The 25,636-nt window shown below is 57.1% G+C and overlaps 1 protein-coding gene across 2 annotated transcripts in view; it reads left to right on the forward strand.

Moving 5' to 3' along the window:
• UBE2O (ubiquitin conjugating enzyme E2 O) overlaps positions 1 to 25,636 on the forward strand; it is a 54,666-nt gene that overhangs the window by 25,917 nt on the left and 3,113 nt on the right. Inside the window, exons 2-15 of one of the 2 annotated variants that reach the window (XM_026484084.4) lie at positions 15,303 to 15,362; positions 15,466 to 15,576; positions 17,584 to 17,681; positions 18,105 to 18,168; positions 18,800 to 18,943; positions 19,373 to 19,482; positions 19,629 to 19,779; positions 20,020 to 20,492; positions 20,888 to 21,042; positions 21,299 to 21,411; positions 21,494 to 21,622; positions 22,292 to 22,381; positions 23,408 to 24,104; positions 24,365 to 24,501. In XM_026484084.4, coding sequence (XP_026339869.1) covers positions 15,303 to 15,362; positions 15,466 to 15,576; positions 17,584 to 17,681; positions 18,105 to 18,168; positions 18,800 to 18,943; positions 19,373 to 19,482; positions 19,629 to 19,779; positions 20,020 to 20,492; positions 20,888 to 21,042; positions 21,299 to 21,411; positions 21,494 to 21,622; positions 22,292 to 22,381; positions 23,408 to 24,104; positions 24,365 to 24,501 — 2,532 coding nt within the window. The remainder of the gene's footprint in view (positions 1 to 15,302; positions 15,363 to 15,465; positions 15,577 to 17,583; positions 17,682 to 18,104; positions 18,169 to 18,799; positions 18,944 to 19,372; positions 19,483 to 19,628; positions 19,780 to 20,019; positions 20,493 to 20,887; positions 21,043 to 21,298; positions 21,412 to 21,493; positions 21,623 to 22,291; positions 22,382 to 23,407; positions 24,105 to 24,364; positions 24,502 to 25,636) is intronic. The other variant, XM_044378686.3, reaches the window with a different exon arrangement.

Below are 25,636 nucleotides of genomic sequence, written 5' to 3' on the forward strand. Positions count from 1 at the left end.
GTAGAAAAAGCAAAAAAGGAACAAGTGAAATTAATTTTGATGTTTTATTCAAGCTGGTGTAGATCCAGGACATCGTTTCTGCCCGCGAGGCATGTAACCTGCTCACCAGGCGGTCTGCGCTCCTCATGCTCCGTCTTGGCCTCTGTCCGTGCTCCAGCACATCTTCTCAGTGCTCCGTAGCCAAGAGCGGCCAGTGGCTGGCCTGTGGGACAGTGCAGGTCTGACCCAGGCCCGTGCTGGAGGGTAGCTCCAGACCCCGACCATCCCTCCTTCAGATTCTCCACAGACGTTTGGAGTTGTGCGTTCTCCTGGAAGTTCTAGACTCAAAGACAAATGATCCTGGGCTTCTCTTTACTGTCCTAGAATTTGTTTCCCTCTTTCCTCATAGATCCTGTTTCTAGTGCCACTCTGAATCTTCTCAAAATTCTCTAATCAGAACTGGGCTTAAAATATTGTTGACAGGCTGACAGACTCAGCGCAGTGGGGCTGCCTCATCCTTCCGGGTAGCGGCTCTTGTCATGTGGCTCTTGCCTGTTCAGCACAAGGGCTGCTTCTCAGATTGCGGTTCCCTGTGTAGTGGTTCTTTTTGTGTGGACACCCATCGGAGCTGTCCCATTAGACCAGGAGGCTGCTGGTGTGGGGGTTGGGAGCTGAGCCCTGGGCCGGGCTGATGAGCACAGGCAGTGGGCCCTGGAGCACTGCCCTCCACCAGGAGAAGGCGGCAGAGGTTACAGGAAGCAGACTCGGGGCCTGCTGTTCGGAAAGCCCAGCCTTCCGGAGGTAGCGGGGTTTCTGAACAGAGCCTCCGTGTGCGGGTGGCTGGGCTCTCGTTCCTTCGTAGACGCCGTGCTGTAGGCTGCCCCGTGGGCTCCCTCTCGGGCCTGCATCTTCAGAGTCTTCCTCCGCCATCTCTCTGGCGGCTCCTCAGGTGCCCCCGTCCTCCACCACGCGGGTTCTTGGCACGGTGCTGGGGCTGCGGTGGGGAGCCGTGCCTGCCCTCATGGGGTTCGTGTTCTCATGAGGCAAACAGATAGTAACAGATGCAGGGAATGGCGAGTGCTGTGGAGAAGGAGTGCGGGGGGTGTAAGGAATGTGTAGAGAGTGAGGAGGGATAAGTCCAGATGGGGCGGTCAGAGAAGGCCTTGCTGAGTAGGTGACGTCTGAGCGAGACTTGGGTGCAGCCATCTGGAGACATAAAAGCCATGGTGGTTCGCTGGGGCAGCTCCCCCGGCCCCCAGCCTGGCTCGTCAGTATGTGCCTGCCTGTGCACCTGCCTGTCCCCGCCCTTCTCTTGGCTCCGCCGCCGCTGAGGCCCTCTTGTTTCCCAGTGTTGCACCGGCATCAGACGTCTGGCATCCTGGTAGGTGTTTAGTGGGTTGCACGAGTGGCTGGGTGGGGGTCTGTAGTCCATCAAGTGAGCAGCGTACCCTAACTATCAAAGGAAGCAGTCCGTCGTCAGGAGCCCAGACGTGTCTACAGGGCAGGCTCTGTCCCAGCCCGGCCCCTGCGAGAGGAGAGACAGGACTGGAGCTGCAGCCTGAGGCAAGTGGGTTAACGTTAGACGCCCCCGTCACACCTCTCCCTGTGTAGCTGATCAGCAGCTCCTGTACACCGTCTGCTGTTCCGGACGGTTCAGACTCCTGATGAGTGACGTAAATGCAGAGAAACGGTTGGGAAAGCACGGGCAGGGGGCACGAGAGGGAACTCGTTCTTGATGACTCACTAGTTGCCACCCGTGTCCTGGCGCCTCCAGTGGCTTACTCCACGTAGGGGTCTCAAAGCCACTGCGGCAGGCCTGCCTCCACCCTCCCGTGGCTTCGTTGGCCCGTGCAGGACCGTAGCGGGGCCCTTGAGATTCTTCGGCTGCCAGTCTGGTGTTGCCTTCCAGTTCTTCTTCAGACGCCCAGTCTAGCAGCCTGTTGGGCAGCTCCCAGGGCCCAGGGATTAAGGGAAAGAGCCGGCCCAGACAAGGGAGATAGGAGAGCGGAGATCTCTATTCCGTAGAAGCTGTAACCCGTACCCCAGGAAGTCTCTAGCCCATCTGGCTCTTTGGGTTCAGCTGTGGGGCACTTGCCGCCGTGATTGTCCCCGTTCGCTGGTAGAGGGACGAAGGCGTGTTAGAAGGAAGTCTGCAGTACCCGTAGGTGTTTCCTCCTTGCCTCTTTCTCCAGTGTGTGCTGGTGAGTCCTTCCCGCTGTCCCAGCCATGCCAGTTACGGTGGATTCTGCCCAGGACCCAGCTGCTAAGTATTTGTGCTCAATTTTATTAGAAATCCTTGCTCGGAGGCAGGCTGCCTGCTTCTGGCCTGACCTAATTCTGGTAACATGGAGAGCTGAGGGACGGAAGGCTTGGTTGTCATGGTTGGCGCTGCAGTGGCGAGGCCGTGTCTGCCGCCTCCAGCAGCGGGGTCTGCCTGTCTGTGGGGCTGTCTGTGGCCGTGGCATCGACGGTGTGGATCAGGCCAGTTTGGAAGGCGGTCCGCGGTTCGGCACCATCTGGCTGTTAGGACCGTAGCTGACTGATGCAAGACCCAGCGTGCCCTCCATCCCAGGGTCTTGTGTGTCTTCCTCCCTGGCTTGCTGTGCCTTTACGAAGCTCCTGCTTCCCTGCGCGCGGGGGGATGTTTGCAGCACCCACCCCAGTTTGTCTTGGAAAGATGTCATTTTAGAATTGAGGAGAGCGGAGAACCGTCAGCGTTTGGCATAGTCATTCTGGGAAGGACCGAGAAGTCTGCCCGCCCTCCGGGATGGATTCAGCTTACCTGCTGTGGGGTGGCTCAGCTGTGTGTCTGGGGAGAGGTGGCCGGGTGGGGGTGGGGGGTGTCTGTACAGTCTTCTCGGCTCTGCACTCACAGGTAGGAAAAAAAACAAAACTCCGTGGGAAGATCGGCCACCCTGAGCCCCACACACTCCACCCCTACTTCAGTGAGAACCTGGCCCCTCAGCAAAGAATTGGCCTTGGATCAGGGCCCTGGTGGGTTATTTTTACTGCCTTTTCCTACCATATTTGCATTTTTAAAAATAGCAGTGCTGAGTGGATCCCTTTCAGTCTGAGCCTGCTTCAGAAGGTGGGGTGCATTTTGCAGAACGTGGCTGTTGATTAGCAGCTGCTTCTCAGTGTTGGGGAGCGCGGCCCGAAGGAGATGTGGCTTGTGGGTGGAGGGAAAGCTGGATGTCACAAGCCACTGTGGAAATGAGGTGTCAGCTCTTTGCTGACTGAAGATGACATCATCCGGGTGACGTCATGTTTCTGTGGGCTCCCAGGAGGGAAGGTGAAGAAAGGGAGCAGGCGCACCTCTGTAAGCTGAGGTCCGGGGGGCCGTCCTGGAGGATTTGGACCAGACAGTGACGCGCCCTCCATGCCAGGGCGGTTCTTTCTCAGATTTGGAGCTCTTACGTGTGGGCAGAGCCACATTTTATGTACCAGCTCGTGCCCATCCAGAAACATGTCCTAAAAATCAAGTTCTCGTGGCAGCCTTCCTGCCGGGCAGTCTTGGAGGTGGCAAAACCGTGTGCCCCAGGTGTCTGAGGATGCATGCTGGCAGAGTCTGCTCTTTGCCACCTTGGTGGCAGCTGGCCTGGGTCAGGTCCCTTGTCTCTGGTCACTGGGGTTTCGTGCTAAATGCTGTCACGGAGCCTAGGGCTTTGTTCTTGGCATCGTCTGGTAACTGGCCTAGACTAGGATCTGGACCCCCTGAGCAGAGGTTGGTCAAAGGGGGGGCTGCATTGCCTTGATGACCTGGTAACCTGTGTGTCTGTTGAAGAGCTGAACAACAAGTGTGTCAGGGCAGAGCGAGGCAAGGAGAGGTGAGCAGGCAGAATTCACTTTAATTATTTTAATCACCTTGTTTTTACATCCTCAGATTTATATGTTTAAAATATTGTTTTAATTAAAAACAGCGTCCCTAAGTCGTTGGGGCTCTATTTTGTTGTAGAAGAAAGGGAAACTTATTGGTTGGAACAGAACTATTTTAACCATACTGATTGTCAGACTTACCCAGGGAATGTTAAGAAGCACATTTCTGGCTTCATCCAGAGATTTATTCAGTAGGTTTTGGGTTTAAAAAAAAAAAAAAAGGAGTGTGTGTGTGTGTGTCTGTGTCTGTGTGTGTGTGCGCGCGTGTGTGTGTCTGTGTGTGCGCGCGCGTGTGTGTCTGTGTGTGTGCACGCGTGCGCGCGCGTGTGTGTCTGTGTGCACGCGCGTGTGTCTGTGTGCGTGTCTGCGCGTGTGTCTGTGTGTGTGCACGCGCGTGTCTGTGTGTGTGCGCGCGCGTGTGTGTGTCTGTGTCTGTGTGCGTGTGTGTGTCTGTGTCTGTGTGCGTGTGTGTCTGTGTGTGCGTGTGCGTGCGCGCGTGTGTTTATTTGGATGGGGGAGAGGCAGAGGGAGAGAGAATCCCAGGCAGGCTCCTCGCCCAGCACAGCCTGACGCAGGGCTCGATTTCACAACCCAAAGATCATGACGTGAGCCAAAGTCAAGAGTTGGGCACTTAACCAGCTGAGCCCCCGGGCGCCCAGAGTCTGTTGTAAAGAGCGCTGAGGGTTCTGATGAATACCTGCCTTAGAGCTTAGTCCTCCTCCCCAGAGACCTGCTGAGGCCGCCTCCGTCTTTCCTCTTACTCTTTTGCTATTTCAGCACTGCTAAATTAAATATCTAGACTTCCTCCACTCTATTTTTATGGGGCCATTTGTTGGTTTCCACCAGTTGCCCTTCAAAGACCAGCACGGTAGTGTGTGGTCAGCCAAAACACCACCTTGCAGCTGCTGATTGTAAGGCCTGGCGTCTAAAAGTGGGTGTCCTGTAGTGCAAATAAATCGTGATCTCTTGCTCTCAGGAAACATGTCCTCCTTCAGGTCTGTGATCATATGAATTCTGACTGAGAGAGGTCCTTCCTACGTGGAAACTAGAGGGGCCCATAGGAGGGCAAGAAGTTTCAGGCCTAATTGTACAGAAAATGTTGGGAGGCCTAGGTTCTGTGTGCTGCTGTCTGTCCACTCGTTAGCCTTCCCCGACCCTGCAGGGGCGCCCTGGAGCAGCGTGGGTGGGGAGGCTGTTCTGTCCAGAAGATGGGACAGCTCTGTGACTAGCCCTGCACGTTTCCTGTCTGAAATGGGGAGAAGCCCTTCCCCGAGGCAGTGGGGGGGGGGGCGGGTGAATGAGGTCTGTGAAGCACCTAGACACGCCTTCCTCCTCTTCCAACCCCTCTCCCAGCACCCCATCCCCAGGCCTGAGATGACCTCCTGCTGGATGCCCTTGGTCCAAGCAGGGCTGTTTCCTCCTGCGCGCCAGAGCCTGGGTAGCGCTATCTGCCAGTGTTAGCGCGGTCCCTGCACTCCCAGCCGAGAGCAGTCTGTCCCATAGTCTGATTCACGCTCCGCCGCATCTCTTCGTCACTGGGTGGGTGTGTCCGCACTCATTAAAAGGAGGGGAGAATTTTGACCATATGAACAAGAACGTGGTTATTTGCATACTATAAGATTTCCTGTGGGTTTTCTTGAAATAGCTCCCCAATTTATAAAAGCCAGAATGGCATCTAAATCAAGATGCACCCTTAGGTTAATTTTTGCATCTTGTTTCAGTCTCGGTAAACACCATTTCGTGTGTTGGCTTTTTCCAGCTGAGCTGTAAATTCCTCGGAGGAGAACCTGTCAGGAGCCTGGTTGAGGCTGTGCCCTGGCGCACCCGGCAGGGGGCTTTCTCAGACCGGGTGGACCAGGGACATCTCTCCATTCAGCCTGCTTCCTGGCGGGCCGCCCGTGTGACCCCTTAGCGGTGACAGCTTCGGGCAGGTGGTGGCAGCCAGGCCCCTGGAGATGTTGCAGGGCCCGAGCTCAAGCCAGAAGAGCCTGGAGCTTGTGCAGCCCAGGGCCGTCGTGGCGGATGAGGCATCTCACGCCCAGGGAGGTAAGAGGGCGTCCTCAGTGCAGGGGCTGCGGGCATGCTCTCGCTGTGACAGTAGCGGGGAGGGATTCTTCCCCCAGTCTCGGCGCTTCTGCTGTTCCGTTCCCGAGTATTTTCAGTCCCAGCTCAGTGAACTGTCCCATCCTGACATGAGTTGCTGTGGGTGAGCTTTGGGTAATTGGCGTCGGAGAGGTGAGCAGTCAAGGTTCTTCAGACTTACCAACCAAACCAAGAGGTAGCCTCAGCCCCCAGGAGCCATTCCGTCTGTGCCGGAGTTGCCAGGCCATTTGGTGCCCAGGTGATGATGTGCGGTACCCCAGGGTAGGTGTTCATTTCATCGGCCTTGAAATAGTAACCGCGGGTGCTGGGGAAACAAGCAGAGGTTGGTGTGGGTTCAGGGAGGTTGTTTCTTCCACGCCGGTTCCCTTGTAGTTGAGAGCGAGCCCAGTCTGCCCCACTGGACTCGGAGACTGTCCCTTTGAGCTACTTCTCCGCCCTTGTTGCCTTTAAGATGCCAGTTAGAATAGCCAGGTTGAGGTCGTCTTTTCAGAATGCCCTCCTGGGGACTGGACGGGGACAGGGCCCTCCCTCACTCTATCCTGATACCATCTCTGTTAAGACCCTCTGTTATGTACAAGGTACCATGCACACAGGGCTCCCGGAGACCAGAGACTTTGTTCCCTTATGGATTCCCAGGCCTCAGGGCCAGGTGGGGCCTGAGAGTCTGCATCTCAGGGAGCTCTGGGAAGGTGGTGGGGCTGCTGTCAGAGGCCACCCTGTGAATGTCAGCACAGCTCTCATCGCTCCAGGGCTATGCCCGAGGGCCACACTGTAAGCCATGCGTGCCCAGTGAGGAAGGACAAGCTAGCAAAACCAGGGCTCTGGAGTCCTGTGGCTGGGGTGGCCTTGGGCAGCTCACCTAGCTCTGCAAGCCTCCGGACTCCTCTGTGGAGTGACAGCATGGGTAATGGTGGTGCCCCTGTGGAGGCTGTGGGGTGTGGGAGAGGCAGAGCACGTCGGCTCCTCCCTGTACCGTGTGAGCGCAGTAAAGGCCTGTCATCGTAGCCTGAGCTGACATGACACCAGAGGGTGTAAGCGGGTTGGAGGTCTAGAAGGCAGTGTTGCCCTGAGCCCTCTCTACGCCTGGACAGTGGGCCTGCTGCCTGCTTATACCTGGGATGCCCTGCGGCCCCAGCACAGCAGCCCGGCCACGAGAGCAGAACACACAGTCCTGTTTACTGTTTACTTTTCTACCTTCTAGTCCTACTTCTTGAGGAGGGAGGTTTCCTCCTAAAGCTTCGCATTTGTACCGTCCCTTCAAATCCAGGAGGCCCCGGGCTCTTTTGTCTTTTTTAAGGTCAGGTCGACAAGCCTGGGACCAAGGCGAGGGGGACAGGTTCTTTGTCCATGCCGCCTCTGGCCCCGAGTGCATGAACTGCCCCCCAAGCATCACGGCATCCGCAGAGACCCAGCTCTGCTGTCCAGGCTCCAGCTGACCTGCCGCCAGCCGCAGCTCCCCAGGCCTGCCCCCTCACTTAGCAGCATTTGGACTCTGTCCTCTTGCTCTGTCCCCTGGGGCAGGCTGTGCCTCTAGGCCATTCCAGCGAGCTGGCAGGCTGCAGCTGCATTTTCCAGGCAATGATGCAGTCATGCTGCGTTGCCCAGCCCCGACTGCAGCTTCTGGTCTATGGTGTGTGATCAGAGAGGGGGGTCCCTGGGGGCAGAGAGTACAGAGGCCTGGCCAGTTTTCATCTGAAGCCGAGGCGGTGGTGGACATCCCTTGCCTTAGTTCTCGTGCAGCCTGGCCCTTCCCGCCCTCCCGCACCTACCATCCAGAAGCAGGAACTTGTGTCTCCCCAGCCAGCTAAGCAGGACCTGTACTTGTGTATAAATGTTTTCACGTATTTTCATTGTATTCCCCCGTGTAAATGTACAATCTTCAAATACAAGGCACATTCCTACAGATTTTTCTTCTTGTCTCTTTCTGAATCTATAGGAAACACTAAAAAATTATAGAATTAATTGACCTGAGTCTACGGTTTTAGCAGAACTTCTGTTGAATGGTTCTGTACCACATGATTGACAGAATTTTCTAGTTAGGGGCACTGACCTTTGTCTTTTCTTCCATACCGCCCAGACATTTCCAGCTGTCCTCTTTCCTCCCCAGGCATGTGAGGCCCTCTGGACATTTGTGTTTTGCTGGTAAAACCTTCTATCCTCAGGTGGGCAGCTTGCTGATTGTTGTCGGGGGTTGTCAGGGCCTAGCCACATGACGGTCAACTGCTCTGAGAATGTCCTTACCCTGGCATACGCGAGAATCACTGACCAGTCATATCCCCGGACCTGATGTGAACTGGGAACTCGGGCTTAGGAAGAAGCCAGAAGAGGAGCCCAGCTTCACCCACAGTGCCACTTCCTGCCCCCTCCAGTTTTCCTGTCCTGAAAGCCACCACACTGACGTCTGTAAGTGACGCCGGGAAGAGTTCAAGGTGCCCCACCGCCACAGTGTCTATGTGTGGACACATAGATCCTGGGTTTTTTGTTTGTGTGCTTGTTTTTGGCTCCAGACCAACTTCTGTTGAGAAGTCTGTCTCCCCTTGATGTAACTGGCCAACACCCTAGCCAGAGAGCGAACCGTCAGAGCTGGGCACGGGGACTGGGCAGATAGGTAGGTAGGGCGGGGGCTCTCAGACTTCTTGAAGGTGACCCGCCGTAGAATATGCATTTTACATCCTGACCGGGGGCACATGTGCATTGTGTTGCCCGGAACAGTACGTAGCCTTACTGTGTGTCATGCACGTAGATATTTTCCTTTTTTTTCCCCTTAGTGTTGGCCGTGACCCCCAAATGGATTTCATAACCCACTAACGGGTCACAGCCCACAGTTTGAAAAACACTGCTCTAAGGAGCTTTCCATTCTAGGATTTCCGAAACTTTTCCAGAATTCCTCACTGCGGCATAAAGCTTTCCAGTCGGCCTAAGCAGCTTCTCTGCCCACCCAGTTGCATTTGCATTGTAGGGGAGAGGGTTAGGGTCTCTGTACCAGGTCCTTGTAAATTCTTTAAAGACAGTGTGCACTCCTTATTTTATATTTGTATGTTCTTCGCTAGCCCTGAATCTTCAGGAAGCGCTAGAGAAATTAATTGACCTCAGTTCTAGGTTTCAGCAAAGTTTCTATTGAATCGTTTCATCTGTTCTCACACCCACCAAAACAGAGTCGGGCTGAGGGGCTTCTCAGCCGAAGGAGCATCTGTATGTGCGCCCACAAGCATGCCCCCCACCCCCACCTCCTCGCTTCCTACCACAGGGCTGCTGGGCTGCCCCTCCCAGTGCGGTGCAGTGCACGCCTCCGACCGGACCCACGGGCTGCGTGGCTAGGCCGTTCGAGGTCAGGGACGGACAGTGTCAGAAGTGTCTTGTGACCTCATTTGAAGGGGTGGGGGTCTGGTTAGGAGGCCCTGGAGTCTCCAACACAAGTGGAAGCCCCATTGACCTGTTTCATCTTTCTCCAGTATGTCTTGGACTCACTCCACTCAGGCCGTATGGCCGGTGGGAGGGACAGTGTTTTGCAGGTTGTTCCTACCCCTTGGGAAGTAGTAAGCCTACAGAAATTTCCAGTGCTGTTGTGACCTCATATTCCTTTCGGGACTCTCTTCTTTGAGTCCTGGCCTAGGTAAACAGCCTCCTTCCTACATGTGTCTGCTGGGCCACTTTCCCCTCCTCCCCAGGCAAAGCAGCAGGATAGCTTGTTTTTCTTTTCCAAGGAAAGATTCTCGTTTCCTTGCTGAGCACCGTGAGGCCCCTGAGAGGTCTCCCCGAGGCCTCGGGCCTGGCTCAGTCCAGCGAAGTTTAGTGAAACCTCACTCTGAATGTAAACCCAAACTGGGACCACTGTAGGCTGTCCCCAGCTTTCCCCTTGCTCACCAGGGGCACAGTGTGGGGCTGGCCATCAGCTGGTCCTTGTGAGCTGAGACTTCATGAAGCCCCCCTGGGTGTTTGGCATGACGCTGAGCCTTTTGAGTTTGAAGCTGTTCCCAGTTGTGAGTTGTAGGTCTGGTATTGAGAACATCACTAACTCCTAGGAAGGACCAGCTTTCTTCCTCTGGTGGTACTGGAGAACCATCTCTTCTGTTTGGCCTTCCCCAGAGTCCAGCAGGAGATGACATTGGTCAGGTGCATGGATTCCAGCCTTGACGCAAAGGCTTAGGCACCTTTAAGCCCCTCCTTGCCTCTTGTTGGGGACTTCCTGCCACTTCCCCTCTCACACCAGTGCTGGTGCCGCTGACCAGGCATGAAGCCACCTTTTCTCCCTAGAGCAAGTCTTGGCCTCCCCTGAGAAGGCCAGCCCTTAGGGCCCCGCAGTCCTGCAGATGTGACGTTCAGATCCACTTGAAAGTAGCTTCTTGTATCACCTTCCTTGTATTGTCAACGTATCAGTCAGCCTCAGTTGCTTTTTTCTATTGGTGAAACCTCTTTATACAGCGAATTTGAGTTCCTCCAGGTCCGTGAAGAGCTATGTTACGAGGGAGGGTCTGGACCCCGGGTTGCAGGACCCGCTCTTGTTCCTGCTCTGTTTTCCGTGGTGGGTCTCGAGACGGCAGCTCAGGGGAGCAGTGTGCACCTCGGGCGGGGGCAGGGAGAGGAGAGTGGTCCTCCCGGGCAGAGAAGAGTGCATGGAGCTGACCTGGGGGGTGATGGAAGCACCTGGCCTCGCTGCCATGTCGCCTTTTCCCGCGGTTTTATTGCTTCCCGACGACGTGAGGCACCTCATGAGCTCTGCCTTCCGAATGCATCCAGGGGGATCCTTTTCCCTGCCGCTCTGGTCTCTGTGCCACCATTCTGGGGGCAGCCTCAGGGCTCCTCGTCGCAGCGCTGCTGGTGCTTTGGGCTGGATAATTCTTTGTCATGGTGCGGGGGGAGGGGGTGTCCTGCGCACTGTTGGGTGTTTGGCAGCTACATGCCAGAAACCCCCCTCCCCAGTGGCGACAGCCAGAAATGTGTCTGGACATGCCGAATGCCGGCTGGGGGACAAAGTTGCCCCCCCGTTGAGAACCGCTGTGCTGATTGGTCTCCCTACCCCTCTTTACGGCATGTTCTCCACACAACAGCCAGGGGATCCTTTTAACATGAGTGTCATTCGTGCTGTCTGCTCCGAGCCCTGCAGGGGCCTCCATCTCCATGACGAACCTCAAGTCCTTCCTGCCCTTCTTTCTATCTAAGGCCTGAGTGAACCAGCCTCATCTCTGACTGCTCTCCTGGCCGATCGTCAAATTCGCGGGGCACACGGGTCTTTATGGCAGCCCTCTCTCTGCTTGGAAAGCTCACTCCCATCTCATACTCAGATCTCTGGTCAGATGTCACCTTGGAGTGGCCCTTCCTGACCAGCTATTTAAAATAACTCACTCATGCTCTCCCCCATTCCGTCTCTCACCCCTGCCCGTGCGAGCACTGCCTTGTTTTTCTGAATGGCCCTTGGCACCACCTGACCTGTGTGTGTGTGCGTGTGTGCACGCGTGTATGCTAGAATGTAAGCTTTGTGAGAGCAGGCACTGTCCCCCCGGCGCCTGGCACGTGGGGGGCACATGTCATCATTGTTCGGGTGAGTCACCTCCTCCAGAGCAGTGCCAGCATCCCTGTCCCTGGAGGCCAGAGGTGTCGGATGCTCGTTTCCAGAGCAGACAGGGGCAGCAAAGGATGGCCCACAGTCATGTCCCAAACGGTCTCAAGTAACGCAGGCCCCCTTTAAAAGCCAGCCGTAGTTCCTTCTCCCTGAGAGACACGTTAACATTTTGGTGTGGGATCTTGGTTTTTTCCGTTCAGAATCCTCGGACAGCTACACTCTCCCTCAGGAAATGTTGATAGTCGCCACCTGAGAGCCTGTTACGCATTCTAGAGCCAGTAATGACCGTTGAAATCTATCCATCCCCCACCTCAGATCCCACCCTGGTAACAGGTTTGGTTTTGTTTTGTTTTGTGTTTTACCTGCACTCAGGGTGCACCTGACAGAAAAACATGGCTTGGTTTGGGGACTAGTTGAGCTCCAGAACCTGGCGTTTTGGTGGGGCAGGCACCGCGCCCTCTAGTACTGGCCTCCGGGCCTCCGGCACCTGCTGTCTGGGTGCCTGATCGCTTCCTCCTCAGTCCCAGAGATGAACAGAGCGTTGAACGCCTTTATAACCGGGAGAGGAATCACTGTCTTTTACAACGTGTGCAGCCGCCAGCGATGTGTTTTACTCTGCTCTTACTCTGCAGCTCCGGGGAGGGACGAGCTTGTTCCGTGGTTCAGAGAACGGCCGCTGGAGCCAGACGGCCGGAGCGCAAGTCGAGGTCCACCTGTGTGGAGCTGCATGACCGCGAACAAGTTTCTTGTTTTCTCTCCGTGTCAGTTTACTTCTTGTAAAATGGGGGTGACAGTAATCGTATACTTCATAGCACCGTGGCTAAAACACACAGAGTGCTGAGAAGACTGCTGGACTCGTAATAAGCACCAGTTGCTGTAGGCAGAGGACTCCTGAGGTCGTGAGCCCCCAGGAGCACAGCGGTGCCCTCCAGAGTGGGGATATGGGGAGCCTTCGTGAGGCAGGTAGCACATGGTGGGAGCGGGGAGAGGAAGGGGCTCTTGGAAGGAACTGTGCAGCGGAGAGGCACACGGATGGGAGAGGACTGGCTTGTGGACGAAAGTGGTGCCCTGTGTGGGTGGGACATCGGGAGTTGGGAAGGAAAGTGGTGAAAGATAAGGGAAAGCCTTGCAAACTGTCCAAAGTTCTTCTAGACACTCTTTTCTCGTTTTCTGGAATTCCCAAGGGAAGGCAATATAGTCAGAAGAGTGGCCACCACACCCCTTTCTCCTTGTTGCTTCACTCTGCTCCGCTCCCAGCATTGTCAGGACTTTGGAGAAATGTCCCTCCTTCATCATGGAAGGTTGTTAGTAGAGCCTGAAGACCAGGCCTCACGGTGGACTGGACTCTGGCAGAAGGCCAGGCGCAGGTCCGGAGAGTCACATCCAGAGGACAGTGTTTGCTAACCAGGCCCTCTCTCCTGAGAACACCGTGAGCTGCTACCCTGCCTCTGGCCTTGCAGTGATGCCAGCCTTCACTAGTGCATTGTTCCTGTTTCGGCCTCAGAGCGGGAGCCTCAGTTTCCCCTGTGCACTCAGGAGCAGTGTCCCATAGCCAGGGTGCTGTGAGGCTGGGCAGTGTGCCATCCATTCAGGATGCGTGCGTGGGCCACTCCCTTCCCTGCAGCTCTGGCAGGGACCGACACAGACCCCCAGGTGGGGACACGATCTGCAGACTCAACTTGGGGCTTTTCTTAGGGACCCCTGAGCAGGCAAGGCAGCCTGTGCCTGAGACCGCAGCTCCCACCAAGGATGGCATCCCCCTGCCACGCACAGTGCAGTGCCTCTCCCATCTGATTTCCTGGCCCTGCGACTTTGGTTTCTATGGCAATTTGGAAAGACATGCAGTTGTGGGTTTTTGAAGTCGATAATGGGAGCAGAGGTTTGAGATGGGGTGGGGCAGCACTGAAAATACCATGTCCCAGACCAGAGCTTCAGGCACAGAGGGTTCCGGAATAGGAAGTTCTTCGAGTTAGAAAAGTGGCACCATCATCCTGGCAGGCCCTTAGCAGAGCTCCACGTGGCCCCTCCCAGACTCTGGGATCTTTGAGCAGAGCGAAGAAGAGCCTGAACTCGAAGGATCTCCAGCCTGTGGCCTGGGGGACAGTGGAGTCAGGTTGCAGTGATCACATCTGGCATTTGCTGAGCACTTACTGTGTGCCCGGCTCTCTGGGATCATCTGTGCTTTCGTCGCCTTATTAATCCGCTCACCCGCTGCAAGATGGCTGCTCCCACCCCGTTTTGTACATGTGGGCGTAAGCGATTTGCCTGAGGTTTCAGAGCTGACACGTCTAAGTGTCTGGCGCAGGGACCCCTGAGTTTAACACCTGGGCTCACTCTTGTCTGGATCATGGGCTTATATTCCCATGCAGGAAAAGCTCTGTCACTTGTCGATGATGGCCCATTGCTTCCCCCTTTACTTTTTTGGGGATTTTTAAAGTTTTATTTATGTAAGTCGCCTCTACACCCAGCATGGGGCTTGAACTCACGACCCCAATATCAAGAGTCACATGTTCTTCTGACGAGCCCGCCGGGCACCCCTCCCCTTTAGTTTTTTGTAAGTCATATCCTCCTGATAGCAGGGTTGTCTTAGCCATCATTGCCACAATTTCGGGGACCTTGAGCCAGTGTCTTCCTTGTTAGTATCTCCGTTCTCCTTCCATGGTGGTCACCTTTCTATGCCCCAGGCCAAGTGAGGGCAGTGACCTCGAGGAGTCTTAGGTTGGCTGTTGTTTGAGAGAATGGCTCTCGCTTCCCTGTGGTGTGGGGTGTTGGAGGTGCCCGTCCAGAGGAGGTGGGCAGGCAGCGGCCCCGGTTTATGGAGCCAGCAAGGAAGACACGCTGGCCTGGTGGAGAACCGTCTTCCGCCTGGGCCGTTGGAGGGGGCCCCAGTGCCTGGCAGAGGGAGGGGACGGCTCTCGAGAGGCCCAGCTGTCCTCTCCGAGGCCACTGCTGCGGAGTGTTCGCGGAGGGATGGGTCAGGTGCTCGCCGTGCGTGTGGCTGGGCTCCAGAGCTGGCCATCCTGAGGGTTAGCCCATGCCCGCAGGCCTCTGCGGCGCGGTAGATAAGGAGCGGGCTGCCGCTGGCCAGGAAGGATAGCCCGGATTAGAAGGTCGCGTCGGGTGATAGCGGGCCTCAGGGTGACCGGCGCAGCCCCGTGTCGTGCTCCAACTCCACCCCCTGTACTCAGCGCTCAGCGGCAGGGGCCGGGCAGGCGCTTGGAGAAAGTAGAAAAAGGATTTCAGGGGCGCCTGGGTGGCGCAGTCGTTAAGCGTCTGCCTTCGGCTCAGGGCGTGATCCTGGCGTTCTGGGATCGAGTCCCACATCGGGCTCCTCCACTGGGAGCCTGCTTTTTCCTCTCCCACTCCCCCTGCTTGTGTTCCCTCTCTCGCTGGCTGTCTCTGTCAAATAAATAAATAAAATCTTAAAAAAAAAAGAAAAAAGAAAAAGGATTTCACTCTTGGCAAAGTGCTTTGCTGTATGAGGGGCTGTGGAACCGTTCGTTTAAATGAGGCCTTCTGCGAACTGCCATTTAGCCCCCCTTCTCCATGTGGTCGCAGTTACCTTCATCATCCTACTGTTTGCCTTTGGAGGGGGAGGTGGTGCCTGCAGTTCGGCCTCTCGGTCTGGGTGCGATCAGAGCGGTGTGTGGCGCTCGCCGAAGCCGCACTTGGGATTTGTGCGTTCGGCTGTATGCATGTCAACACCTGGGTAAGAAGTTGGGAGGAAAATGCAGCTTATAGCGACGTTAGAGGCTATTGTGTCACACCGTGTTCTCTTTCTCAGCTGAAACTAGAGGACCGCTCCGTGGTGCCCCGGGACGTGGTCCGGCACATGCGATCCACCGTGAGTCTTGGTGCGGGGGTGGCCTGGGGATTGTCTGGGCCGGGTCTCCCCTGCTGGCTGGCGCTGTACGCCTGCTTGGGCCTGGATGCCTTCTCCTCCCCAGGACAGTCAGTGTGGCACCGTGATAGACGTCAGCATCGACTGTGCCGTCAAGCTCATCGGCACCAACTGCATCATCTACCCCGTCAACAGCAAGGACCTGCAGCACATCTGGGTGAGCAGCCCCGCCCGCCCGCCTATTCGGATGTCCCCCCGGCTCTCCGGTGGGCGCCCGCGCACCAGTGCTGCTCCTTCCCAGCTCGCGGGCAGGCCCCAGTGGCGGCCGCGCTTGTGTGTGCCCGAGTGGCGCCTCTTGCGAGAAGGCTACTGCGACGTGAGGTCGGGACACATTCCTGTGCGTCCAGCGTAGTTTGCTGGTGTGGTTTTCATTACCTCGCTTCCTTTCTTCTCTAATGCTCCCTTTTGAAAAACAAATTTCTTCCTTAATTTCTTTTTTAAGTGATTTCAAGCTCGGGAAAAGCTGTGAGTTCCTGTGCTCCCTGCGTCATCGGGTTCCTTGGCTGTGCGCCTTTGCCTCCATTTGCCCTGTCACCTTCCTCCTCCCTTCCCCACATTTCCTTCTCGCTCCCTGCTCTTCTCTCTGAAACACTGGGAAGCAGGCTACAGACAGACGCCCCGTGGCCCCTGAACACTACAGTGTGGACTTCCCGCAGACAGGAGCGCTCGGCCCCCAGTTTAGGAAGTCAGCACTGGTGCACTGCTGTCCCGTCCACAGACCCTGTTCAGCTGTCCCAGCAATATCCTTTCTCCCCCTCTGATCCAGGATTCCATTCAGGAACACACTTTGCATTTCATTGTCAGCTCTTTGATTCCTCATCTGGAACGGCTCCCCAGTCTTGCTTTGTCCTCCACACCCTGGTACATTCCACTGGCTGACCCTGAGCCTGGAGCTCTGTGATGTCACCTCCCGACCAGACTCAGGCACCTGCATCCTCAGCAGGACCGCCCAGCGACACCTTGAGCCCTTCCTGGCCCGCATGTCCAGTGGCCACAGCGGGGGTGGGGGTGGGGTGGGGTTGTTCACTCTGGTCCTTGTCATGTTGGTGTCACCACACATCCCCATGAAGTCGCCTCTCACGCCTTTGGAAGTGATTCTGCTTCGTGAGGAGATGCTCCGGGATTGCGCCAATAACCTGTCACATGTGAAACCCCGATCCGCGGGCCCGGCCTCTGTTAGCCACCCCCCGCCCCCGAGGCAGCCAGTGCTCTGACGGTCACTGAGGGCAGCTGTATGAAGCCGGTGTTCCTCGTTTTCAGGAGTCGGTGTTCTGTGTGGAGGAGCTGCTCCTTCAGTCTCATTCGTTTATTCATTCATTTTTAACATCTGTGTGGACTCAGAGATTCCTGTTTTGTCCAATCGGTTATAACCCATGTGTACCATTATTTGTTTTGTTGCTTAAATTTTCCCAGATTGGGCCAGTAAGAGCCCCTGCGAGCTGACATCCGTGTCCCTTTGACATACCCCCATCTTTTTTTTTCTTTTTTCTTTTTTTCTTTTTAAGCACTTTCTTACTTTCTACCTTTCCTGACCCAGCCCTGGAATCATTTGTCCAAAGAGCCTTTGTTCTGTTCAGAGGAGAACAGTATTTTGGAAACCAAGATCCGGGTGTATGCTAGGTGTGCTCACTGCTATGGGGCCCGTCGGGGCGGCACTGGGACGCATGTGTGCACACACGTAGGCACGTGTGCGTTTGTCAGTGCCTCTTCTAACACGTACAGGAAAATATGTGAGTTCCTCTCCTTCCGCCTTTCTGTATCAGTGAGCGCCCTCCCCAACAGCGAGGAGCTGGGCTCTCGATGGCCTCACTTAATTAATTAGTTATCACTTTACTTATTTGTCCATTAACCACCATCCACCTGCCGCCTCCATAGCCCACTCCCACCCAAGGGTCCTGTGTCCTTGGAGGCCCCAAGGCCCCCGCACGACTCTCTCGTTGCCACGTGGCAGCCCCACGCCGCCGCCGCCTCCACCCTGGGAAAGGGAGCTGGGGTGCAGCACAGAACTCTCGGGGGAAAGCCGGTTCCTTAGGCCAGTGGCCGACTGGCCCAGGCAGGAAGCCGTCTGGATCCCTCCTCCTGTGTCTCGGGGCAGCGAGGAATGGGTGCGCTGCACACCAGTGTCACCTGCCGTCCCTCACACCCTCGTTCCGTTGGTCTGCAGCCCTTCATGTACGGGGACTACATTGCCTATGACTGCTGGCTGGGGAAGGTCTACGACTTGAAGAACCAGATCATCCTGAAGCTGTCCAACGGCGCCAGGTACGCGGCGCAGCGGACGGGGCCGCGATGGGCAGGGGCCGCCCGGGGAGGGGGCCGACGACGGTGTTTTCTCCCAGGGCCTGTGATGACCTGTGCTGCAGGCGCGCCGGGCCTGACCCTGGGCTGGTCTCCATTCGCCCTGGCCTCACTGAGAGTGTCTGCCAGGAAAGACACTTGTTAATGGTAGTGAGCACTCCGTATGGGTTAGGGTCTCGTTTGTTTTGGGGGAGTTGCTTGTACGAGTGCGGAGGCTGGGCTGTGGGGGGGTGGTGAGTCACCCCGTTTTCGGGCCTGCCGGCATATCGATGCCTCTGAATAACTCCTTTGGATACTGGTCAGCACCACAGTGTGTCCTGGCGGCCGCGCCTCCCCTGAGACTCTGTCATTGTGCCCAGCAAACCGAGCCCCTGTTCGCTGTTTCAGGTGCTCCATGAACACAGAAGATGGCGCCAAGCTCTACGATGTGTGCCCCCATGTCAGCGACTCTGTACGTGTGCTCCACCCAGGCAGGCTTCTTGGGGGGACAGGAAGGAGGACTGCTTAGCAAACAGCTTGGCGCCAGTGCGGGCTAAGCAAGTGCTGCTTCTCGGCAGAGTGATTTCCTCCGGTGGGGGGGGGGGGGCACACACCAGAAGGTCTCAAAGTCTGGGTGTAAGCAGAAGGGATTAGAACTTTTGTTTGCATTTTGTTAACTTGATCTCATCCTTTAAAAAATAGCCATTCGTCAGCGTCAGAGTCTGTGCACTGTGTTGTTACACTGTGATGCATTAGAACAGTCACGAGGGACCATTTATAATAAGTATGCGGGGTGGGGGTCACAAGGTCAAACAGGTTTGGGAACTACTGCCCTCTAGAGCCCTCGAAGTGTCACCCTTGACCAACAACACATGGCCTGAGAGTGTGTTAGAAGGAGTCAGATGTGCATTCCGCATGAGCTCTCTGGGTGATTTATATGCGCTTTTGGTTTGAGAGGCGCTGCTCTGGAGCCCTGGGGTCTGTGTCAGCATGGGGGGGTGGGGAGCATGCAGGTGTGAGGTGAGGGAAGGGGTGGATGCAGAGAGCACCGGCCCAGGAGGCGCCACTCACAAGGACTTTTCCTCTGGCCCCAAACCCTGCAGGGTCTCTTCTTTGATGATTCCTATGGCTTCTACCCGGGCCAGGTACTCATTGGCCCCGCCAAGATCTTCTCTAGCGTCCAGTGGCTGTCAGGGGTCAAGCCTGTGCTGAGCACCAAAAGCAAATTCCGAGTGGTGGTGGAAGAGGTAGGGGCTGGGGTGGGGTCGTGTCCTCAGCCGTCACGCCCTGGAGCCGAGCTTCTGCGCACTCCTTCGTCGGCGGCTCCGAGGGCTCAGCCCTGCTCCTTAGCCCTGCTGATCTGAAAGGGCTCTGAATAAAGGGAAGCCAGGGTGTGGTCATGGGGTGACTGCTGGGCAGATGACCCCTCGCCTGACCGACCCAGACGGAGCAAGGTGGGACGGTGGGGAGGGGCAGATCCGCTGGGCCCTGATGGTGGTGATCCCTGGGGTGAGACTAGATGTCACAAGTGGAGCCTGCTCTGGGGGTGTCATCCTTGGGGCTGTGCTATGATGACCCACTTTGTGCTCTGGAGGTCAGGTGGGCTCTGGGCAGCTGCTTAACTAAGAGAGCTGTTCAGCTGCTGACTAAGGCCCTGTCCCACCCACCATCCCCAGGTGCAGGTTGTAGAGCTAAAAGTCACATGGATCACCAAGAGTTTCTGTCCAGGGGGCACGGACAGCGTCAGCCCCCCGCCCTCTGTCATTACCCAGGAAAACCTAGGCAGGTGAGTGGCTCCAGCGTGCCCACTCCAGCAACGCCAGCGGCGTGCCCTGAGCAAGTCTCTGGGCCAGAGTCGTAGATGCGGCCGGGGGGGGGGGGGGGGGCTGAGATCATCCTCGGCCCCGTCCCCACTTCTCCTCTCCCTCCCAGGGTGAAGCGTCTCGGATGCTTTGACCATGCTCAGCGGCAGCTTGGGGAGCGCTGTCTGTATGTCTTCCCAGCCAAGGTAGAGCCGGCCAAGATTGCCTGTGAATGTCCAGAAAAACACTGCGCCCAGGGGGAGGGCTCTATGGCCAAGAAGGTATGTCCTTGGGGTTGGGATCGGTGGGCGTTTGAGGAACTGGCCTTGAGCTATTTCCACAGCCAGGAAGGACAGTCTGTGCTTTAGGCCTTGGGGGGCAGCCCTGATCACCCTTGCAGGCCACCTAGGTGTGTATAGCTGCCCCCCTCCCCCCAGGCTGCCTGGTGTCCCACATGCCCAGGGTGGGGCCCTGGTGGCCCTGCGGCTCCACAGCCCCGGTCCTCCCTGCTCTGCCCTCAGGTGAAGCGCCTGTTGAAGAAGCAGGTTGTGAGAATCATGTCCTGCACCCCGGACACCCAGTGCTCCAAAGACCATTCCGTGGAGGACCTGGGAAAGAAAGGAGGGGCCAAAGCCAAGAGTGAAACGGGGTCTGTCAGCCCCGAGGAGACGCCCGATGGGTCCGCCAGCCCGGTGGAAATGCATGACGAGGGCTCAGAGGAGGCCCAGGACGCGGGGGAGCAGCTGCCTCCCTTCCTGCTGAAGGAAGGTGGCGACGACAGGCTGCACTCAGCAGAGCAGGACGCGGATGATGAGGCTGCTGATGACACGGATGACACCAGCTCAGTGACCTCCTCTGCCAGCTCCACCACCTCCTCCCAGAGTGGCAGCGGCACAAGTAGAAAAAAGAGCATCCCCTTGTCCATCAAGAACTTAAAGCGAAAACACAAGCGGAAGAAGAATAAAATCACTCGTGACTTTAAGCCGGGGGACAGGTAAACCCAGAGGGCACCCTTTCCCTCCTGGCCGAGTGTCCAGCTGAGGCTGTCCCTTTGGCGCCTGCACACACACAACGCACACGCACGTGCACACACGCACATGCACGCCCAATCTGCAAGCCCTCTGCAGGCTCGGGGGCACCCAGCCGAGGCGATATAGGTGCCTGGGGTTGGCCTGGGTGGGAAGGAGAGATCTGGGAGTGGGGCAGCAGGTGGCATGGTGGCACCGGCCCGAGTCTGGCCTCTGGGACCACATTCACTGAGCTCTCCCAGATGAGACCTTTCTCAGAGGCTGCTGGGCACAGAAGGTGTGGGTGAGCACATGTGGACCTGTTTCTCTTCCTTCCACCTGTTTTGTGTGGCCTGGCTGGCTGCTTGCGCCGCACCTGCAGGGTGGCCGTGGAGGTGGTGACCACCATGACCTCGGCAGACGTCATGTGGCAGGACGGCTCCGTGGAGTGCAACATTCGCTCCAACGACCTCTTTCCCGTGCATCACCTGGACAACAACGAATTTTGCCCCGGAGACTTCGTGGTGGACAAGCGAGGTAGTGCTGGCTCCAGAAGGCCGCCCGGCTGAGGGCCTGGGCCAGGCTTGGGAAGGGTGGGCCAGGGGTCTCGGGGGCAGGGAGGAGACTCCCCCTTGGAAGGTGACTCACTTGTTCCAGTCCTGGGACAGCCTTTTCTGGCCTCCCCCAGCTTCGCCACAGAGCATCAGGGTTCTGTGCCCTGCCGCGGTTGAGATGTCGGGTGGCGGGCGGCACCACCAGGGCTCCTTAGACGTTCCCTCCTCTGCTTCCCCAGTCCAGAGCTGTCCAGACCCCGCCGTCTATGGTGTGGTGCAGTCTGGGGACCACGTGGGCCGTACCTGCATGGTGAAGTGGTTCAAGCTGCGGCCAAGTGGGGATGACGTGGAGGTGAGTATGTGCGGCCCTCGCTTCTTCACGGTGGGCTGGGTGCAAGCCCCCTGGGCTCGTGACAACCCATCCTATCCCCCAGCTGATTGGAGAAGAGGAAGATGTGAGCGTCTACGACATTGCTGACCACCCTGACTTCCGGTTCCGCACAACCGACATCGTCATCCGCATTGGCAATACTGAGGATGGAGCGCCTCACAAGGAGGATGAGGTGTGGCTCCCTGCCAGTTTGGGGGGTCTCTCCCTGCTCCGCCTCCCCCCTGCATGGCCTCTCGTGCAGCATCTGCAGTCCCTGGAGATGCCACCAGGTGGCTCCAGGAGACCAGACCTGCAAGTCCTCTGGGCTCCACATCTAGCTCAAGGGCCTTCCCCGGGAGAGCTGCCTGACCGCCTCCCCAAGGGTTCGCCTGCTGGTCAGGATCAGGCTTCACATAGCTGCTCCCTGAGCCCTGGTGGCTCCATTTAGTTCAACTGTCCTGAGTGCTATAGGGCACAGGAGAGGCTTGGGGAGGTGGCATCTGAGGTGGGCCCTGGTGAGGGGATGGGAACATTGCATGGGGTCAAGCAGAGGAAGAGTAGGAAAATATGTCCCATGCAGGGACCCCATCCTGAGAGTGTCAGGAAGTCCGGTGAGAGGAGAATGCTAGGAGTAGGAAAGGAAAGGAGTTAGTAGGGGCTTGTATCCTCGACCGCCCATGTTGGAACTGGAGGGTCCCACGCTTGAGCTGCTCACCACATGTGGCCTCTGGCTGGCACCCACGTCCCTTCCCTTCTCACGGCCTCACCCTTGTCACCCATTGCCAGGGCTCCCTTTTGGAGGTGCTCTGGCCCTCACCACTCAGCTGCTCCCTTGACCCTGTCTGTCCTGTTTGTCCTGCAGCCATCAGTCGGCCAGGTGGCCCGTGTGGACGTCAGCAGCAAGGTGGAGGTGGTGTGGGCTGACAACTCAAAGACCATCATTCTGCCCCAGGTGAGCCCCTGCCCAGACCAGTTGGCTCACAGCTGGGGCAACTGGGCTGGGAGCCATGGCCTATCCCCTGTCCCTGCTCAAGGGACAGGAGGACAGGCTCTCACATCTTCCTGGTGAGGGTGTCTTCTTTTGGGTGTTTTGATCTCAGGGAGAGCCTGAGAGGAAGGGGGTATTACATGCCAAGCTCTGGGGTGGGGGTGGGAGGCAGGAAAGCAGAGGGGCAGCCCACACTGGCCCCTAGTCTTGCCCCTCCCGGCAGGCTCCCCAGGTTGCCAGGTGTGTGCAGATTGTCACAAGCCCTCCGGGTTTGCCCGCATCCCCATCTCACTACGCTGAGAAACACAGGTTACTTCCTCTAGGAGATAGAGCCTTTCCCCTGAACACTTCTAGGAAAACTTCCCCAGATCAGGAAGAGAAAGGAGAAGAGCTGGCCCCAGTCCCAGCCCCTGCTGGTGGGTTCTGAGCAGCTAAGGTGTTCTCAGTACCATTTCTTTGCTCCCTTGTTTGAGCTGATCCTTACTTCCCAACTCCCCTCTCCTGGCCCCTTCAGGGGGTGGGGGAGGGAGTGGCTCACCCCTTGGTCCGGGCGGCCATTCCAGGAATACGGGAACAAGATGTGACGCAGGCCAGCTCTGCCGAGCCTCCCCGTCCTATCGCATGTTCTCAGCTCCCGGCGCAGCCGCACAGAGGTGGCTGACCCAAATCCTCAGGGTAGGGTTGGGTTTGCCACCAAGGGCTTATGGTGGCCAGTACACACAGGGGCAGAGGAGGCTGGAACAGCCCTTGGCTGCTGGCTGGGACTTCAAGCCCTGCGGCGGGTGTGGGGCAGGCAGAGGCACCTCCCAGAGACCCAGGGGCCACCTCACACGGAGAGGCCCAGCTGCAGAGTCCAGAGCAGGAAAGGGGGAAAGGGTGGAAGGGGCCTGATGAGGCCTCAGTGCACCCCGTCACCGTCAGCTCTGAGGGTCGGGGTCCGCCCCGGAGCCCGGCAGAGCCTCTGAACCGCCTGTGCCCGTCTGCCCCCAGCACCTGTACAACATTGAGTCCGAGATCGAGGAGTCAGACTACGACTCGGTGGAAGGCAGCACCAGCGGGGCGTCCTCGGATGAGTGGGAAGACGACAGTGACAGCTGGGAGACCGACAACGGGCTGGTGGAGGAGGAGCACCCCAAGATCGAGGAGCCCCCCATCCCACCTACCGAGCAGCCGGCAGCCCCGGAAGAGGACAAGGGGGTGGTGATCAGCGAAGAGGCTGCCACGGCCGCCATTCAGGGGGCTGTGGCCATGGCTGCACCCGTGGCTGGGCTGATGGAGAAGGCTGGCAAGGACGGGCCCCCAAAGAGCTTCCGGGAGTTGAAGGAGGCCATCAAGATCCTGGAGAGCCTCAAGAACATGACCGTGGAACAGCTTCTGACAGGCTCCCCCACCTCCCCCACCGTGGAGCCTGAGAAACCCACTCGGGAGAAGAAGTTTCTAGATGACATCAAGAAACTGCAGGAAAATCTCAAGAAGACTCTGGACAATGTGGCCATTGCAGAGGAGGAGAAGATGGAGGCAATGCCGGACACAGAGCGCAAGGAGGACAAGCCCGAAGGGCAGTCACCTGTGAAGGCCGAGTGGCCCAGCGAGACCCCGGTGCTCTGTCAGCAGTGCGGCGGCAAGCCTGGAGTCACCTTCACCAGTGCAAAGGGCGAGGTCTTCTCAGTGCTGGAGTTCGCGCCCTGTGAGTTCACCTCGTCTGTGCCAGTCCCCTCCCAGCACCCAGCTGCCGTCTGAGGGGAGGAAACCATTTCCCCAGTGTGGTCACTGGGGCGGATGCCCGGCTAGTGGGTGCGAAGCGTGTGGGGTTACTCGCCTGCCTGGGGGGCGTACCCAGCAGCTGCTCCCTCCAGGCCCATGCTTCCCAAGGGCGGCAGCTGTCTTTCCAGGTAGAGCTCTCGGGTCTTGGCGTTAGGGATTGACCCTTCTTTTTTCCCCTTCTAGCAAATCACTCTTTTAAGAAAATTGAGTTCCAGCCGCCGGAAGCCAAGAAGTTCTTCAGCACAGTGCGGAAGGAGATGGCGCTGCTGGCTACCTCGTTGCCCGATGGCATCATGGTCAAGACTTTCGAGGATAGAATGGCAAGTAGCTGGGAGCGGGCTGGTGCGGGCGCTTGGTGCCCCGGAGGCAGCTGGCTTCGGGCTCCTGGAGCCCCAGGACTGAGCAGCACCTGAGAGGCCACCCACACCCCTCACAGGGCAGGAGACAGGCTCAGTCGGGGGAGGGGGAAGAGTCCCACTTCCTTTTAAAAGATAGTTTTAAAGTACACAGTTATTACCTGAGTACTCTTTTTTTTGAAATATTAGAACATTACAGAAAAAGCGAACGTTGCCCTTGACCAGTCCTCACCCAGCCCCCAGGCGTCATGACTTTAGGAGTTTTGGGTCTCACTACAGAAGACCTTTTTTTGTAATTTCTCATTCTCCTGCGTCACCAGGAACGTTATCTTGTGTGACTTGTCTTACGTGAACAGCCCTCATTATACACGTCCTCTGTAGTTGCTTTTTTACTCAGTGGGGTCATTTTTGAGGCCTTGGTGTTGGTGCGTCTTGATCTAGTTCATTCTCTTGGCTACAGACTAGTACCCCCCACGTGGCCATGGCCCACTGCATTCTCCACTCCTCTCTCCGCGGCCTGGGGTTGAGTCATGCTGCTGGAGGCGGTGTGGGTGCTTCCTCGTTCCAGGCACAGGCCAGCCCGGTCCATCTGTCACCCATTTGGTCAACACCTCCACCAGGCCCCTGCTGTGCGCTGTGCGAGACACTGAACTGGAGTCTGACCCGGGCCCCAGCTGCAGCCCAGCCCTGGTCAGAGGGGCCACAGGACAGAAGAGAGGCGCTGCTTGGGTTCTTTTTTTTTTTTTTTCCTTTTTTAATTTAATTAATCTATTTTTTAAGATTTTATTTATTTGACAGAGAGCCAACGAGATAGGAAACACAAGCAGGGGGAGCAGGAGAGGGAGAAGCAGACTCCCCACTGAGCAGGGAGCCCAACATGGGGCTCGATCCCAGGACCCTGGCAGACGTTTAACGACTGAGCACCCAGACACCCCTCTTTATTTTGTTTATTTAAATTCAGTTAACATAGAGTGCATTATTAGGTTCAGAGGTAGAGGTGAGTGATTCGTCAGTGGTATGTAACACCCAGCGCTCATTCCATCACGTGCCCTCCTTGATGCCCGTCACCCAGTTACCCCATCCCCCGCCCCCCACCCCC

The sequence above is a fragment of the Ursus arctos genome, unplaced genomic scaffold (genome assembly GCF_023065955.2).
Source record: "Ursus arctos isolate Adak ecotype North America unplaced genomic scaffold, UrsArc2.0 scaffold_24, whole genome shotgun sequence".
NCBI classification, from domain to species: domain Eukaryota; kingdom Metazoa; phylum Chordata; class Mammalia; order Carnivora; family Ursidae; genus Ursus; species Ursus arctos.